The sequence below is a fragment of the Pelodiscus sinensis genome, chromosome 8 (assembly GCF_052426305.1).
Source record: "Pelodiscus sinensis isolate ZL-2025 chromosome 8, ASM5242630v1, whole genome shotgun sequence".
In the NCBI taxonomy this organism is placed as follows: Eukaryota; Metazoa; Chordata; order Testudines; family Trionychidae; genus Pelodiscus; species Pelodiscus sinensis.
The window spans coordinates 60,400,411-60,418,802 of NC_143059.1; the positions used below are offsets into that span (position 1 = coordinate 60,400,411).

The following is an 18,392-nucleotide window of genomic DNA, read 5'->3' on the forward strand; positions in this document are numbered from 1 at the left end:
CATAGGCAGATAAGAGGGAAATAATTATTTGATTAAATTAATTGCTTACTGGGGAAAAAATGAGCCACGTCCCCAACTCTTTTCCAGTTTCTTAGTGCTACAAAAATTGGCTAGCAATGCTGATATAATGGGAATAAGATCTTGCAACATAAGGGATAAGAAGAGAAGTGCACTGTGCTCTGCCAGTCCTCCTGCCAACGGAACAGACCCTAAGAGATCATGTTTGCTAACTTAGCTGCCTATGGAGACTAGCATTGTTTACTCTAAGGCTTAAATTTGGCCCATGGATGGTATGGGAAGTACCTTATCCATTTTTTTTTAATCCATTACCTTTTTATTCTGTTGGGGGCTCTTTTTAAGTGTTCATATTTTAAGTCAATATAGAATGCTACATGTTTTGACAGGTCTTCAACTCTGTGTGTATTTGAAAAGTTTCTTTGTGTGCCTTCTAAATCGAGAGCTATAATTTGAGGAGAGAAAATTATGGTCCCTAAAGTGTTCCTCTTAAGTAACATGACTATGCTTGGACCACTACAGGATGGCCTACACTGAGAAATGCATATTTCCACACACATTCCAATATGCTGCAGTCAAGAGATCAATTAGAATGTCTGGAGACCAAGACTTCTCAAGTATCTCCATTTAGTCTGCCATTCAAACTAGATGAGAAATATTTCCAAATGGTGTAAAGAATTTGAATTTTCAGAGACTGTGTAGAGATGTTGGAAAGTAGCATTCCCTGCAGGTGGGACAGGCAGAGTCTATGAGATCCAGCAAGGAATTTGTAAGGATTCTACAACCTAACACTTTGTCTCCTGCCAAGAGAGAATTACAGAACCTGCTGCATATTGCAGAAAGCGTGATGGATTTTTCATTGGTCACCACTGTACAAGATTCTGTGTAACAAAGCTACTAGCTAAAACTCTTATATCAAGCAACATGATCAGTTTAAATCTATAGCACCTTTCAGTGGGAAAGAACCCAAAGCACTTCATAATTCAGTAATTGCTTCACCCTCATCTGAAATGCAGTCCATTTCTGGAGTGAAATACAGCAACTTTTTAACAGCATATAACATCATTACACAATTGATGACAGGAAGTGAATACTTTTAACAATCTGAAACTATACAGGGATATTTTCAAGGCAGCAGCATGGAATATCCCCTTTTGTTAAAATTGCAAAGAGATCTTTAAATAGCCAAAAGTTCTCAAGACTTCTGTTTGGCATCTGATCCAAAAAAGTGGTCATCTTGATGAAAGAGTAGCTAAGTTTCTTACCTTTGTACAGAGTCATGGGGCCCAGTCCTACACTTACTGTAATCAGTGGCAAAAATCTGGATATCTGTGGTGCCTGAGGCCTGAAAAGAACCCGACATGAGCAAGTTTAATTGAAAATCCTGCAGTGGAATTTGTGCTTCTGCTGTATCTCATTCAAACTAGATTGGGATTTTGAATGCCCTTGAAAATGAAAGGACAATTGTGAAAAATAGTATGCCGAACACCGAGCTTCTCTAGAGTAATCTGATAGGTTGGAAATATTGAAGGTTGGAAATATCACCTCTCCAAAGGAGAAAATTGGTAGAAGTTTTGAAAGACACCCTATGTAGAAAAGTTCTTCATGAGCATTAAGCCTACTTATTATGGGAGTATACAGTTAAACAAATGAATAAGAGATTGAAAGCAAATTCAGTTTACGAATTGCAAATGTCACTAAAATCAAATGAAACTGGACTTATAGCCAAGTCCTTATGGTTTTCTCTAATGAATGTAAACATTTTATATATATCAATTGCTTGAAATTCACCTCTATATCGTCATTTTTGACTGAAGCACTGAGTGACTTCAAGTATTGTTTTGCAATTTTTAGTAGAACAAACAATTTTCGCGGATGTTAGGAAAGCAGTCTTGACTAGTAAGATAGTATTTGTTCCCTTGCAAAGTAGTGCTTTAACATTAAAAAGTCTGTTAATTTAATAAAACAGAGCCTTGTAACTAAAAGTATTAATTAAAATGTAAAGACAAGGTTCCTTTTCATTTTTAATGATTTGTTATGCATTTGCCCAAAGGCAACATTAAAGAAGTCTCTTATAACTCCTTCAAAAAAGTACTAAACTTTTGGGAGCTTATAATTTGTTAATGGTGGAATGTTAATGCTGTCTGGGGGCACTGGAATTTCTTAACAATGTATAATGCATCTTCTTACAACATCTGTTGTGAAGGACCATCTGATCTTTATGGAAGTATAAGGGCCTGAGGACTAACCCTACAACATTTTTCTTGCATGAAGCATAGAGTTTTGTTCCCATGGAAGCAAGAGTAAGCTCTATAGTAAGCATGGGTTAGGTTTGTAATAAGGTAGACCAAGATTTTCAAAAGTGATTAGTAATTAATTGCTCAGGAAAATAGACCAGGGTGAGCTCTTCAGCCCCTTTACAACCTTGTAAAAGGGCTGGAGTGGCATAAAGGACCCTCAAAAAGTTTTGGTTCAAGCCCTGTGAGGATTCCCCCAGAGAAAGCACTGAGTAGATTAGTTGTAAAACTACCCCCAGGGATGTTCCTGACATGCTGTGAAACAGGGGATGGAAAATGTCAAGGCACCCAGCACAACAGAGATTTGAGGCAGCATGGGTCTGTATTAGGAAGCTTGCAGTAACTTAGTTCCCACAGCTGCATAATCATGCTTTGAGTTCTGTGTTGAGTCTCTTAGAGGCTTACCACAGAATCTCAACCTTGGGCATTGCTGTGGATAGGAAACAAAATCTTAAATGGTATCTGAAAAGAAATAAAGAATAACGCAAAGAATATACAGTGGCATTATATGAAACTATAATATGCCCTCTCCTAGAATAGTGTGATCTCTTTCAGCCACTCTGTCTCAGTACAGATATGGCAAAAATAGGAAAGGACCAGAGAAGAGTAATGAAAATAATTTAGAGACTTTGAAGGACTTCTATGTAAAGAGACTATAAAGATTATGATTATTTAATAGGAAATGACTAAACAGTGATTTGATACAAATACTGATATGCATCATAATGAATGATGGTTATCTAGGCATCCCTATGTATTCTTTTTCATAATCCAAGAACAAGGGATAGAAAGCAACACATTTAAAACCAAAGCAAGAACATTTTGTAATACAAAATGGAATTACTTTGTGGAATCCACTGCTAGGTTGAAACTCTTTTAACTGGGATTCTCTGGTCCGGCAACACCCAGGGTCCGGCAGGATGTTGCAGGACCGGTGAATCCCGGTAGTGGGGGCCAGCAGCATGAATTGGCAGGGCAGTGGGCTGCCCGCAAAGAGCTGATGGCGGGGCCATCCAGCGGATGGCAGTGGGGCTGCCCAGAGGGATTAGGAGTCCTGGTGTGAGGCTGCCTGGCAGGGTTGGAAGTTGCGGTAACTCAGTAGGGCAAGAAGCTGTGGTGCGCGGCTGCCTGGCAGATCCTGGAGCCCCAGCATGCGGCTGCCATTCAGGATCTGGAGTTCCAGCATGGCATGTGTGGTTGTTCTGTGGGTCCCGGAGCCTCGCCGTAGCATGAACAGCTACACGGTGGGTCCTGGAGCCACGGCAGCAATGGGGGTTGGCATGGCCAGCAGGAGGTAGGGAGCTGGCTGGGTGGCCAGTGGGCAGGCCAAGGGGGAAAGCGGCAGGGGTTCAGAAATGACCTCTTCTGATCCAGCAAAATCTTCATCCAGGACTGGTCAGGTCCTGTGGGTGCTGGACCAGGGAGGTCCAACCTGTAGTCAAGGAAGAACACAGGATGTGACATTTGTATAATAATTGTCTAGGGATTACACGGAGTACCAGTCTTGATTAATTGTCAGGAAGAAACTTCTCCCATAGTGTAGCCAGAGCCTTAAGAATACTTACTATGAAATGTTATTAATGTAATTTTTAATTTATTCTGATTATCCAGTGGGGTATTTTAGTTTTTTTCAGACATTCTTACTATATACAATTGCAGAATTCACTAATTTAGTTTTCATGAAGAATAAATCTTATGCCGATGCTTAAAATTTCAGCAAAGTGTATGTGATATTTAAATTTAGTTATACCCAGAAATTGAAGTTAGTCAAATTTTAAAACAAAATTTAAAAGTATAGACTAATTTTGCAATTTTAAAATCTTTACAAGAAGATAACATTGTGCTACTACTTTTTAGTGGGGAAAGTTTAGTATTAAAATAGAAGAATGGGAAGATTAATACAAATAAGACATGAAATTCCTATGAAAAGATATTAAGGCTGATCAATTGCTATTTTATGAGAATTCTGTAATTGATACATTGCACCACATGATGGCAGTGTATTGTAGGATATAGCCTAGTAGCCTGCTTCACAGTCTGAGATTTTGCAAAATGTGCTTTTATTAATTCCTGAGAAACTGCAACTCACAGCCACTGACTGTGTAATGAGGATTTTCACATTGAGGATGTAGTGTAATAGATGCACAAAGAACCTATAAATCCATGAGTATGAGATCAACGTCAAGGGGTTTAATCTACAGCTTCTTTTGAACTCCAGAATATCTGATACCATAACCACTAGAAGATTTTCTGGGACTGCCAAATATAGCTTTGTGTTTCCGCTTCCCGTGAAGCCAACAGCAAAACTCTAATTATCTTTATTGAGAGTTGGGCTGACCCATGATGGAATAGACTAAGGAAAGAGCTGAATTATGCTGTATCTTTACAATATCATTGGATGGGTCTATGTTCCTGTATATAATACTACTTCAACTGTTGGGAAGTCTGGGTGCTTCTATGGCAGGTGCAGTTCTGCTGAGGTGAAGAATAGAAGGAGCATTGATTACATCACAGCCAGACACAGGGATAGTGGTAAAAGACTGGCTGAGTGCTTGAAATATGATCTCTGTTAGCAATGATTAAATAATAATAACATCTGGGAAGAGCATTTCCTGGTAGCTGATGTCTAGTAGGTCACCCTTTACCTTGAACATCAACTGCCAGGAAATGCCTTCTTCATCTCCCACTATTCCTCTTCTAAATTAAACAAATATAAACAGGGGAAGAAGTTATATGGCATATTAGCAGCATTCCATATATTTATTTCAGTTTGTTTTCAAACATGTCTAGCTCCAGCTTGGCGCATTGGTCCATATCAATGAAATAGTGTAACAAATCAGGACAAGGGTTTATAATCAGAGATCCTACTAACCTCAAATTCTTCAGGAATCTTCTTCCATCCTGTTCAATCTACTCAGTCTATATTCCCAGAAAAAAAGTCTGGGATAAAAGATGAGCTTTGCATAAAATCAAAATCTCAATAAATTTGGGTTCTGGTACATAGAGCAAATTTCAGTACCAGGAATCCTTCAATAAGAACACCATGCCTCCAAATCTTTCCTGTTTAAACCCAGAGGTTATTAGAGCAAGAACCTTAACTGATTTCCATAATTATGATACTAAAAGGGGAAAGAGGTCATCTCTCGGGTAATCATAACTCCAAATACTTTAGACTGTGATTTTTTCAGAGGTTATCAAAGAAAGTTGGGCACTTCATTGCCATTGAACTCCAATGTGATTTTAGACCTTAACTCCCTTAGGCACTGGGGAAAAAAATCCCAGTTTAAAAGTTTCATAGGCTAAATGCAAGGCTCTTACTCCACTATAACCCTTTTGGTTAAAGATGAGATGAGGCGAAATCTTGGTCCCTAATTATGACCATAAAAGGGAAATTTACATAGAATTTGCTATGGTAACCCACTGTGCAGCCTCTATATGCAGGTTTTGGCCAAGAAACCATATACTTGAGGACCCACTGGCTGCATCCCCAAATTCCTACTTGAGATACTGAAGAGGTTACCATGAAACTCTGTTCCACAATATGTAAAGGGGTGTTCAGTCCCTTTGTACTATCTCTCAACATCCTGGCCCTTCCCTTGTAGTAGCATCCCACTGTTTCATTGTTATCAGGGCCTTCTACAGCTCTCCAGCACCCAAGAGGGGTTTGCCCCTCACCCCCAGTTTTCAGTCACTGTTACCAAATATTACTGTTCAGTCTCAAATTTTTAAAATGGGTAGTTCCTGTCAGCCAAAATAATGTTTTAATTTTATTTTGAGCATTCAGAGTTTGGCATCCAATTTATTATATTTCTAATCTGAATTAAATTGATTCCAAGGAGAAGGTGGAACCTCCATTTATTTAATAAGCAGTGTTTAAAATTTCCCTTTCCTTACATGCATGGGACTCAAACAATTTTTTTCTATCTTTTCCAGAGAATAATGGACAGAAAGCTCAGCTCGCAGTTAGTCACTAAAAGTGTTGACCAGATTTTCAAAAGAACTCAGCATGTTTGGTGTGGAACACTCCTGAAAATATGGCCATTTATCTTTGGTGAGGATAGCTGAGTTGAAAGTGACGAAATAAGTCTGCTGGAGAGATGATGAAGTTATCAGACATTAGGGTGCATCTCTCCTTCTGGATTTTACCCGTGTGGATTTTGGAAGGTGAGCAACTATTCTCATTAGTTTTTTTTAATATGTGCATATCAAAATACATAGTGCCATTGTGGTTATATTATTAATTTATCTAGCATTCATCAAGTGATTTAAATGCTTTATGATGATGAACAAAAAATACAAATTTTAAAAATTAATCCTGTGGCTGTTTTAGAAATACCTAGATTGTCTGCTGCATAAATATAAACCATAGGGATTCCCATTACAGGGAAACAAAGCAAATAAATGACCTGCAGTTGGAAATGCTACAAGAAGGGGCCAGGGATATAGGTTAATTAAGGAAGAATATTAAATATGAAAATTAAATGAATCTGAAAAAGGGCTCTAATTTACCTCCCAGTCTCTGTGAAGTCAATGGGATTCTTTGTGACTTCAACGTGTAAGAAGTCATCTGAAAAGTCCCTCAGATACTTAATGTTGTTATATTAGAATTGGTCAATTTCACCACTTCATTGACGCTATTGGACATAGAAGCTGAACTTCCATTAAGGCTACACTAAGGAACAATTAAATGTCCTTTTGTTTAGTGATAACTAAAACAATTAAAAACCATCACCCCAGGAATAGACTGCATGCAAGCTAAGCCAATGGCTGGGTCATTAGGGGGCTTTCTGGAGGTCTGATAAATGAAGGGGCAGGGGATTAATTTGATTGCAGCTGTGCGAGACAAAGAAGCAGCAAAAATACCACAGAAGCACCCAGACAAGGCAGCAAAGAAATCTGACAACCAGACAGAAATATATGTAGAATTATGCTGAAAGAGAGCTGAATGAGAAAAGTGCTGAAAAGAGGTTTTGAATTGTGAGCAAAGAAATTCTCATTTTTGATTCCCATTGTGTTCAGGGTAACAGAACTTTATGTACATTCTCTGTAAATAAATAGGATTGCATCTGTAAACTTTCTGCCAGGTAGCACCAGCAGCAGCCAGGGCCGCATTCAATAAGTTCCTTTCATCCATTTCATGCAGAACTGGCTCAAGCCTCCACCCAGTAGCCTGGGTGCCTCCGAGCGGCAATGCTTCCCCACTCGCAAGCACTGAGTCTGAGCACAGAAAAGAAACATTTAATGAAAGAAGAGAAGTAACATGGCATTAGCTTGGGAAAACACTACAAACAGAGTTCATAACCAAACCACGAGTAAATGTCCCAGCTCAAATGGATTGAGCAATGTCCTTTGCCTCTCAGGCTCACAAGTCCAGCAATGTAAGTGTCCCATTCACATACCCAGCCTTTCTCCATACCCCAGTCACAGTTGCTGCCCTTGGTTAGGGCAGACCAGAGCTCAGAGGTGATTTTCAGAGTTCACTTCCCACCCTTGGGGGAGGTGTGGATGAGAGCATCTCACTACTCCATTGGCCACCCGCCTGCTGCTCCCGTCTGCCGGCCGCCTGCTCCTGCCAGCCGCCCCACTGGCCACCTGCTGCTGCCAGCCACCCGCCACTGCTGCTACCAGATGCTCACCGGCTGCTCCTACCAGCCACCTGCTGGACGCTTTGTTGGCCACCTGCTGCTACTCCTGCCAGCTGCCTCCTGGCTGTTGGCTCCTGCCAGCTGCCCCACTGGCTGCTTGCTCCTGCCATCCACCCTGCTGGCCACCAGCTGCAGCTTCCATGGTGGGTCTGGCTCTGGGCCAATCCTAGTGATTTCAGCTCTTTGTCAGTTTCTCTGTGATTTCAGCTCTTGGCCAACCACCTAGGCTGGCCAAAAGATTCCAGCTTCCACTGGAATAATATTTCAAAATAATAAAGAGACTCCTTATGGAGTCTATTTAAGTCTATCTTTAGAATGGGAGGGAGAGGAGGGAAGGAAACAGGTTGAACCAGTCTTACAGCTCATGCCTCGAGGGCATGTAGCTGGCTGGTTCAAGCTCCTTCCCTTCAATTTAGTCTACTTGAATCTGTAAGGGGAAGGCTTCTTCTCCATCCGAGACTCTTTACAATGACAGTGTCTCTCCTGCAAGTGCTGGTGGTCATAGTTTACAATTCCTACATTTAGGATTAACATAGTTTGTGACCCCACTACAGCGAAATTAGTTAAAATACACAATTCCATTCCAACCATCAGGGCCAGCCTTAGGCCGATTCGGTTGAATCGGGCCCCGAGCCTAAGGGGGCCCCACGCCCCTGAACCTGGAAGTGCTGTCCAGCATTACAATTCAGAGCCAGGGGCCCTGTTCCACCAATATGTGGACCTGGGTCTCTCCCCCGGCTCTGCCTGGAGTGGGCCCCAAACCTCCCCACCAACCTCCCTGTGCATTCTCCCACCCCGGCCCCAGAGCGTCCCCCCTGGTCCCGGACCGTCCCATGCATGGCTCCCCCCTCGCCGCCTGCTGCTGCTACCCATGTGTGTTGTTGCAGATAGGCAGGGCATGCTCGGAGGTATGTTGCATGGCTGCCTCCGAGTTCGGACTCCAGGGCCTGAGCGCAGACTCTGGCCCTGCAACGTGGAAGGCAGAAGGAAGGGAAGGGGCTTGTGCAGTGGGGGAGGGACTGGGGAAGGGACTTAGGGGGGCTTGTGCAGCAGGGAGGGGGAGGGGAAGGGGCTTGTGCAGCGGGGGAGGGGATGGAGAGGGGAAGGAGAAGGGGCTTGTGGGGAGGGGAAGGGGGATGGAGAGGGGAAGGAGAAGGGGCTTGTGGGGAGGGGAAGGGGGAAAAAAGGGGAAGGCACCAAGAGACAAATGGCAGGGGGCCAAGTGCAGAAAATGAGGGTAAGGGTAGGAGGAGAGGTGTCAGCGGGAGGGGGGATAGGGTGATGCTGGGAGAGGAGAGGGGAAGGGCATTGGGGGCTAAAGGGGAGGAGGAGCTGCTGGAAAAAGGCTTGAAAGAAGGGGTGGGCATGAGAAATGTGGGGATGGAGCAAGTCATGTGTGAGGGCACAGAGGGGCAGGAGGGGAATGGGGCAGAGTGGTGAGGGGGTGGACATCAGGGAAAAAGAGGGGGAAGGGGCAGTAAGAGAAGGGGGAGGCACCAGGAGAGTGCAGGACTAAGGGCAAGTGCAGGTTCCAGGGGATTCTGGGGTGAAGCAGAAGGGAAGACACCTGCAGGGGAGGGAATATCACCAGAGGGGAGAAGCAGGGCAGGTGTGTAGACAGAGGTGTTGGAAGAGGGGATGAGGAGGCATAACTCACTTGATCAGAGTGGGGCTACTGAAGGAGTGGGCACAGGGGGAAGTGAAGGGCTGGTGGAGGGGAGCAGGTCGCAGGAGGGCTGAGGGCACTCAGAAGGGCAGGAGTAAGAACAGTAGAAGAGGGTGAGGAGTTGGGGGGCAGCAGGCACCAGGGGAGATGATGGAGCAAGGAGAGGAGACATGGCAGCAGAGAGAAAAAGTAAAGTTTTAAAAATATTTATTAATAACTTGGTATGCTGCCCCAGGCCAGTTTGTTTGCACCCCATGGTGCAGTTTGGGTTTATGTGGGGATCAACACGTGGCCAGCGAGTGGGAGCCAAAACAAAAAAGTAGTCAGTGTAATGATCTTCTGTTGAGATGCGTTTTAGTAGTTACATTCTTGGACTGTCATTGCTCATGAAAAGTGCTGTCACATGGGTAGAAATCGGGTAAATATTGCATTTTATTAATATCAGCAGAGCTGACTTAAATGAGGTCCGTGTGTTGTGTAGTCTTGCCTTAATCTTTGTATGCATGCCTGTCAGTGTGAGAGAAGCTATTTGTATATATTTGCTTGCATATACAACCACACTTAAGTTGAGGCCCTCAGCATGCTCTGTAAGTATCAGTGTGGCCCCTGGGGCTTCCAAAGTTGAGTTGTCCTAGCTCATCCCTGACAGGTGTCTGTCTAACCTGGTCTTAAATATTTCCGGTGATGGAGATTCCGCAATCTCACTAGGCAATTTATTCCAGCGTTTAACCACACTGACAGGCAGGAAGCTTTTCTTAATGTCCAACCTAAACCTCCCTTGCTGCAATTTAAGTCCATTGCTTCTCATCCTAACCAAGGAAAACAATTTTTCTTCCTCCTCCTTATGATACTCTTTTAGATACTTGAAAGCTGCTCTCATGTCCCTTTTCGGACTTCTCTTTTCCAAGGTAAACAAGGCCAATTCCTTCAGCCTTGCCTCATATCTCATTTTCTCTAGAACGTTCATCATTTGTGTTGATCTTCTCTGGACTTTCTCCAGTTTCTCCATGTTTCCTGAAATGTGGCGCCCAGAAATGAACATGATACTCCAGCTGGGGCCTAATGTAGATGGCTCAGTCCCTGCCTAGGGGACGTGAGACTGGGCAGGTTAATTTCCAATCCTCCTGTTTATTCTTTTCCTAAGCCAGGAGGGCATAGTAGTTCTGATGGGGGGGCTCTGCAGAAAGGCAGCCCGCACTGCTCCCTGCTTGAAACCTTGTGCAGGTGTTAAACAGTTGTCCAGCCCACCCTAGAGGTGACTGCATTTCAGCGTGCCTGAAGTAACACAGCACCAGCAACAGACAGGGGAATGGCTCCCGGGCATGGCTTGCTCATGACTGCTTCAGTCCCATTGGATGGGCCTCTGCCTCTTTTCTTTCCCTCCCCCGCTTTGCAGTGGGGTTGTAGACTCTGGGGGGAGAGGGGTGGACGCAGGCAGAGGTATCTCCTTGCAGCAGATGTGGACATTCTCTCATTGAAGTTTTTAGCTTTGTATTGAGTCTTTTTACATGGAAACTTTGTATTAAGTCTTGGTAGACTAGTCCATAGGACAAGTGAGGCAGAGACTGTCCCTGTGGGGTTAATAAGGTGGGAATGTATAAGGCGGAAGGTGAGCACCTCTGGGCAGTTGCAAAGATTAGAGACGGGATAGAAGCCAGACCAAAGATCAATGATCCCTGGGAAATGGGCCCATTGAAAAGAGACTGGATCTGTGGATGCTTTGGGGGTCAGCAGCAAGTGCCTGCTTTGGGAAGCCCCCTCTTTGGAGGTGAATGTGGCAGCATTGAGACACTACAGAGAAGCTGGCACCACAGACACTAACTGCAGATTCATGGGACGGCTCTCACAGATCTTGCACATGCATAAGATGATAGATCTGCAGGAGGGGGGGCTGTGGCGTAGTGAGGGGGCCGGAGTGGTCAGTTGCCCCTGAAAGAAAAATAATATAAAATTTAGCTAAAAATAGATGTCACGTTTTTAAAAGGAATACCATATCTCCTGCCTTTTGTCTATTTTTGTGTCTTTAGGCCCCCAGTTAAAATTTTCAAAAGCACTTGAGTGACTAAAGCCATTTTTGAAAATTGGACTTGGAAATCTAAGCTCAGATTTTCAAAGGTAATTAAGCTCCTAAAGAGACAGTTGCCAACTCGGATCTTCAAAGATATCTATCTGATCTTTACACACCTTTGAAAATCTGGTCATAAGTGTCCTAGTCAGTTCTGAATGTGAGGTGTAGGAGCCCAGTCCTAATTCCTTCAGGTTTTTTTTTTAATTTGAACATTTATCTACACTAATTCTCCTCCTTTCTCTTTCACCATCCAATAAAGGCATGGATCAAAATTATAGGTGCTCTGTGAATATGCTGACTTGAGAGTGGAAAGATTTCATATTCTCATGTATGATTCCTGGAAACCCATCTCAAATATGAAAATCTAGGTTGATACCTGTTCATATGAGGAGCTGTTGAATTCAGTTCACCATTTGCAGTATCTCATTAGGATGTTTAGTGGAGAAGATATTGGTTTTTTTAACATATACTGTGGGCAAAGCATGGGCTCACAAGAATTCCTCCATTGTTTTACCATGAGTCTCAAAACATTTGGTGTTTTTCTAAAGGCCTGGAGTCAATTGATTATGTAAGAATCTCAGCTTTAATTTTGAAAAAGTTCTCTACACTTCTGGACCTTATAGCTAAGGAGGAAAGTTTTAAAACATGAACCCTAAATACTCAAGAAACAAAAGGCCAATGAAAATCCAACATGTTTTATTTTAAAAAAATCTTATGATTTGTAGACCATTCTCATAACTTTGTGTAGGCGTTCCTTGTGATTTTGGGTTGGCAATACTGCTCTTTGATTGGTAAATTTAGAGAGGTATCTCCCTTCCGTTTCCGTTTCCACCCTTCTTTTTTGTCACAGGTGATCAGAGAATCATAGAGACAATGGAGAATAGAGTAAGTACATGACTATGGTTAATGACTGGTCAGGGTGCCTAACTATTATCAGCCAGTGGTCTGAATGAGGTATCTACTGGCATCTGTTAATCAACTGTAGGAAAAGGCCTTATTTATATAGACAACTTACTTTGCCACAGAGATCAGTAGTCACACTTGTGTGTCAAGGTGATCAATTTTGTTTTTTTGGGCTGAAATTCACTTAAAACTTGGAGCTGGGAGAATTAAATGTTGTTATCCATATTGTATGATTAAAAGGTAAAAGACTTGAACTTAATATGACCTGGCTTAGGGTCTACCATAACTTGAACACTAAGCAGAGGATAGTGAGTCACATTTAACTGAAAGTCACAGAAGATGGAAACAGGTTTTATTTCTGGTGGTATGGAGTCTATTTGGGAGTCCTCAATTATATCTGACACTTTACATCCAGTGTTTAAAGGCAGAGCTGACTAGAATCAATTGAGAGTCCTTGTCTTCTCTCAGTGATCGCTTAAGCAAAAATCATTGATAAAATCTTGTGTAGACTGACCTTGGACTCAACATGCAGGCAGTGTGTTGAAGGGCAGTGCAAAGGAGGCAGTGGTGGTGAGGTACCATATTATCTAGTGAAATCATTGATGCTGAAATCACTAAGGACTGGAATTTGACCACAGAACTGACACTTTTTGAACAAAGACTCCATTTTTGCTATTTAAAAAATAAATCAATGTAACAAAAAACTGCAACACTCTCTGCTAACTTTTTAAAAATCAAACTAAACTTTATTGAAAAGATTGAATAGTTTGCAATTGAAAATATTTGACCTGCACTTAAGGCAACTGATTTAATATTGTGTAAAATTTTGCATAAAGGATGGCATTTTTTTTGAAAATGTTCAACTATATTGATATACATTTTGATTAGATCTACTTCTGATGTGATATTTGTGTGTGGTTGTAGGGGCGTGGGTTGGTTTTTTGTTTTTTGTTTTTGTTTTTTCTTTTTAGCTCAACAAAAAATCCTGGGTGGTGGAGCCCTGCCAAAACTGTTCGTATTGGGCCCCACACTTCCTAAAGCCGGCCCTCCCAACCATTGACCATCCATCAGGCCTATAACACTAGCTGAACTGAATTTACATAACTACACCCCGGAGTCCTCTCCCATTGCAGCATGACCTATATTTACATATAAACAGTTGATTATCTTGCAGGGCTAAATGACTGAGTGAGTATAACCACACCCAGGGCTCCCTTCCCTTTTCAGCTGGCTGCATTGGAAACAGTGGTTCAGACCCTGCTTCCACATCAAAGAAATACTTGCATCCACTATCATTTTCTTCTCCTAATGGCTAGAACTCACAAGACTGTAGAGTTCTTAGGGCTAATTTCTCAAGCCAAAATGGGTAACAATACCATAAAGCCTTACAAAACAGTGAAGAGAGAGACCAATAAGGTTATTTAATACCCTGTCTTTGCCAGTGTTAGATTGTTTCTTACAAGGTATCTTCTAGTGGTTTGTTGTGATGACTTGTAACTGTACAAAAGCATCTTCTCCTTGAACAATCTCCTGGATCTTACTTTCTGGAAATATCCTGATAGTCACCATTAGTGTTCCCATGGGTGATGGGTGAAGGTCCAGCTCAGAAAGGCAAGTCCCAACTCCACCCCTTCTGCCCAAGTCCCTGCCCCTTCAGCAAACTCCCTTCCCTGCTGCCCCCTGACCTGGAGCCAAGCCCCGCCCAACCCCAGACCAATCCTTTCTAGTCACCTGGAGAGCTGGTGTTGCGGGGGAGTCAGGCTGCTATGCCATGGCCCCAGCCTTCCCTAATTGTCAGGAAGCAGGGCTGATACAGCCCTAGCCCTAGCCTTCCCAGTGGCCGGGCTGACATGGCCCTGACCCTAGTCTTCTCTGGTGGCCAGGACATATAGGCAGTTTTGGGAAGGCAACCCTTGCCTACGATACCAGCTGTCCATGAGTGTTTCCTTTAATTTTTTCCGTCCATGTGCAGAATAAAGTTTATGTGCACTGAGGCATGTGCGGATGTGCACCAGTAGTAGAAACCCATGCTGGTGGCTAGGGGTGTTCTGCTAATCAGCTGGGTGGCATTTGAATCTCTGCTGGGTGGCCGATGAAGAGCATAGCTTCTAGGGAACACTGGCCACCATAAATGTTCTTAATTTCACCCCATTATTCAATAGTTGTACCTCCTTGAAAGGCATGAAATAATTCCTTGGAGTTTATGAGCCAAACAAACACATTGATATCAATTGAGAAACCGTGTTGACTTATAATGGGGTGTCTGCCCCACATTGGTGGGGGAGTGTTCAAGAAGCCCTTGCAGAGGCTGTACAGGACCCTACCCAATGAGAAGAGTGCTTGTAGAGGAGAAGGCTTGCTGGAGCAGCCAATCAAGGCCAAGGAAGGCCATAAAAAAAGGTCTGCTCAGCAGAAGAGAGGACAGTCTGTCCCTGGAGGGCAAGAGAGGAGATCTGGCTGCCTAGAGTAGTGTTAGGGGACCAAGAGAGAACTCCAAGATGATGGCCTGATACTATGGTAGAGAAGAAGATTGGGCTACAGGGAAATGGCTCAGGGAAATGAACAGTAGGGGACTGAAGGAGATGCAGTGAGTGGCTGTTGCATATAGGGTCCTTGTTTTGGGACCTGGAGTAGTAGGTGGACCTGGGTCTCTCTGCACCACACTCTTTGCTCCACTTGCCACAGAGAAGAATGGCCAGTAAGGTTATTTCGGTATACCCCCTCAAAGTTATGTTGGTATACCCCCGCATCCTTTGAATGTGTCCGCTATTTTGCCATCCCTGTAGACCTTATTGTACAAGTAGTAGAAAGGATGGCTTGAAATAGTGCTGTATTTTGAAATTTGGCTCTGTGTAGACAGCACCAAATGTCAAAATAAGCTATTTCAAAATAAACTCGAAATAAGCTACGCAATTTGCATAGCGCAAACTGCGTATTTTATTTCAAGTTTTGGGTTCTGTGTAGAAGCACCCTAACTGAATAGCAGTTTGCCACTGAAGTGAGTGGCTAAGCTGGAAGCTGAAGTTTGCCACCAAGAAAATGGATGAACTAAGAACTGCTAGTCTCCCAGAAGTGGGGAAAGAACCAAGTAACGGCATGGCCAGAGGACTGTGCCCTGAAGAGGACACTACAAACCAGGGAGCAGTGCGGGTCCCAGCAATGGAGCAGACAGAAATGATAGCAGGAGAGACCACACTAGAGGAAGGCACACTGTTGGACTGTAAAGCTAATTCCCATAACAGTTAGTAGGAGGTGCCCCCACAGTGAGTTTGTACCCTGTTATGTAACTTTAATGAAAACATACTGATTTACGGTTACAAGAATCTGGCTCCACATTACTCAGATATTTGTAGATGGTATCTTCACACCACAACCCCACATTCTTTAGACACCACTAATGAAAAACAATTAACTATTTGTAGTTTAATTGTTCCTTGTAGATCAGTCCCTTCACCGCCTTACTCATTTTAGTTGCTCTCCCTTGTATTCCCTCCTATTTGTCATTAGTCTGTTACAATTTTAAAGATTAACATCAAGTATTTAGTTCTGTTTCTCCATTTCAAAGTCATCTTTATATGTAGAACAATTAATAGTTCATGAAAAAGACAATAGGCCCAGCAAGAGATTAAATAAGCAGCATGATTATAAATAAATCATAAGCCAAAAGAGCAGCAAAAAGACCATTGAAATAGTTAATCTGAGAAACAACAAAGCCAAATTCTAAAGCATTCAGAAGCAGAAAAAATCAAAGCATTTTAAATGAAAGATCATACAAGCCAACTAATGTGAAGAGTAAAAGATAAAAATATAAGTTAATTGAGATCCAGGTCTCCTAATTATAATTATAGACCTGTGGTTCTCAGCTTATTATACATTGTAGACTGTATATGCAGGACAGCAGCAACCAGGATCCCAACTCTGGACCCCAGACCTACACCCCATACGGTGATCGGGTGGCTTGATGGGCTGAGTGTCTTGATGGGCTGAATGGCTACTCCAGTCACGACTGTGTAGCTGCCCAGAACCTCGCCGCAATGGGTGGTAGGGCAGCCCTGACCCTGAACCTTCCATGCTGGATAGTACAGCAACCTGGACCCCACCATGCCAGGCAGTCAGGAACTAGTGGACCTCAGCACACAGCTATCCTTTAATACACAGCTGTGCACTAATTGGGCTAGGGCCCTAATTGTCTTAGTGTCTTTGAAAATCTTCCCCAATGAAATAATAGTGTCTGTGATGGGGCTTGGGATGTATGTTTGCTCAGGCACATAGCCACATATTAGAATTAAGGCTCTTCTAGGTTGGCCTAGCGAAGGGCAGAATGCTCTTTGAAAAGCACTGCCTATCATTAGTGGGAGTTACCTGAGGGATGACAAAAGCAGCAGATACCTCCTCATGTGTGGCTGACCTGCGACTGACCTATCAAGCGTGACAGAGAACATTTTCTATCACAGCTGTGTCCTGTGTTATTCCCCCAAAGACCTAGAAACCATTCGAATGTATAATTAGGACATCAAAGTTGAATTATCGCCACAGGCATAGGAAGCAATAAAAGATTAGAATAGCTAGCATGTGAGGGAGAGGGGATGATATGTAAGCCCAAGAATTAACTGTGATAAAGGTGTGAAACACAGAAATATGGATTATTACTATTACTCAGGCCTATGAATGCTAGGCATTACACAAATATATATGTATTTTTCCTCAATCCTAGTTTTTCCCTGAACTTAGTCACTATGGGTATGTCTACACTACAAAGTTAATTCGAACTAAAAGCCGTTAGTTCGAATTAACTTTCATATGCGCTACACAGGCAAACCGCTAGTTCGAACTTAATTTGAACTAGCGGAGCGCTTAATTCGAACTAGGTAAACGTCATTCTACGAGGACTAACGCCTAGTTTGAATTAAGTAGTTCGAATTAAGGGCTGTGTAGCCACTTAATTCGAACTTAATTCCAGCTTGTCCTGGTGGCCACTCTGGGCACCACCAGGGAAACTCGTCTGCCCCCCTCCTGGCCCCGGAGCCCTTTAAAGGAGCACGGTCTGGCTATGGTGCCCGTGCCAGGTGCAAGCCTGCCAACACCCAGCCAGCAGACCCTACACCTGGCACGGCACGAGCCAGCCACCTGCTGCCACCCAGCCCTCCGCCTCTTCCCGGGACCAGGCTGGCGGCTTCCTGGAGCCTGTCTGGGGCTGCAAGAGGCGGGCGCCCGCCTGCTCTAGTGCGGAGATCATGGACTTCATCCAGGTTTGGGGGGAGGCCTCCAACGTCCACGACCTCCGCACTAGACACAGGAAAGTGGCCATCTAGGGAAGGATAGCTGCCAGCCTGGCCACCAAAGGCCACATGTGAACCCAGGAGCAGGTTTGCATGAAAATCAAGGTGGGCCAGTGAGACCCCCGACCCTGAGCCCTGAGCTTAGAACATAAGAACGGTCGTAGTGGGTCAGACCAAAGGTCCATCTAACCCAGTAGCCTGTCTGCCGACAGCGGCCCACACTAGGTACCCTGGAGGGGATGGACCGAAGACAATGACCAAGCCATTTGTCTTGTGCCATCCATCTCCAGCCTTCCATAAACAGAGGCCAGGGACACCATTTCTACCCCCTGGCTAATACCACTCCATGGACCCAACCTCCATGATTTTATCTAACTTCTCTTTAAACTCTGTTATAGTTCTAGCCTTCACAGCCTCCTGTGGCAAGGAGTTCCACAGGTTGACTATTTGCTTTGTGAAGAAGAACTTTCCGTTATTAGTTTGAAGCCTGCTATCCATTCATTTCATTTGGTGTCCTCT

At 43.5% G+C, this 18,392-nt stretch overlaps 1 protein-coding gene across 4 annotated transcripts in view; it reads left to right on the top strand.

Moving 5' to 3' along the window:
• HSPA12A (heat shock protein family A (Hsp70) member 12A) overlaps positions 1–18,392 on the top strand; it is a 220,886-nt gene that overhangs the window by 35,272 nt on the left and 167,222 nt on the right. For all 4 annotated transcript variants that reach the window (XM_075935390.2, XM_075935391.2, XM_075935386.2 and 1 more), the window contains exon 2: positions 6,246–6,476. Coding sequence is in view for 2 of the 4 variants with exons in the window: in XM_075935386.2 (XP_075791501.1) it covers positions 6,410–6,476 (67 nt within the window). In the remaining 2 variants the exon portion in view is untranslated. The remainder of the gene's footprint in view (positions 1–6,245; positions 6,477–18,392) is intronic.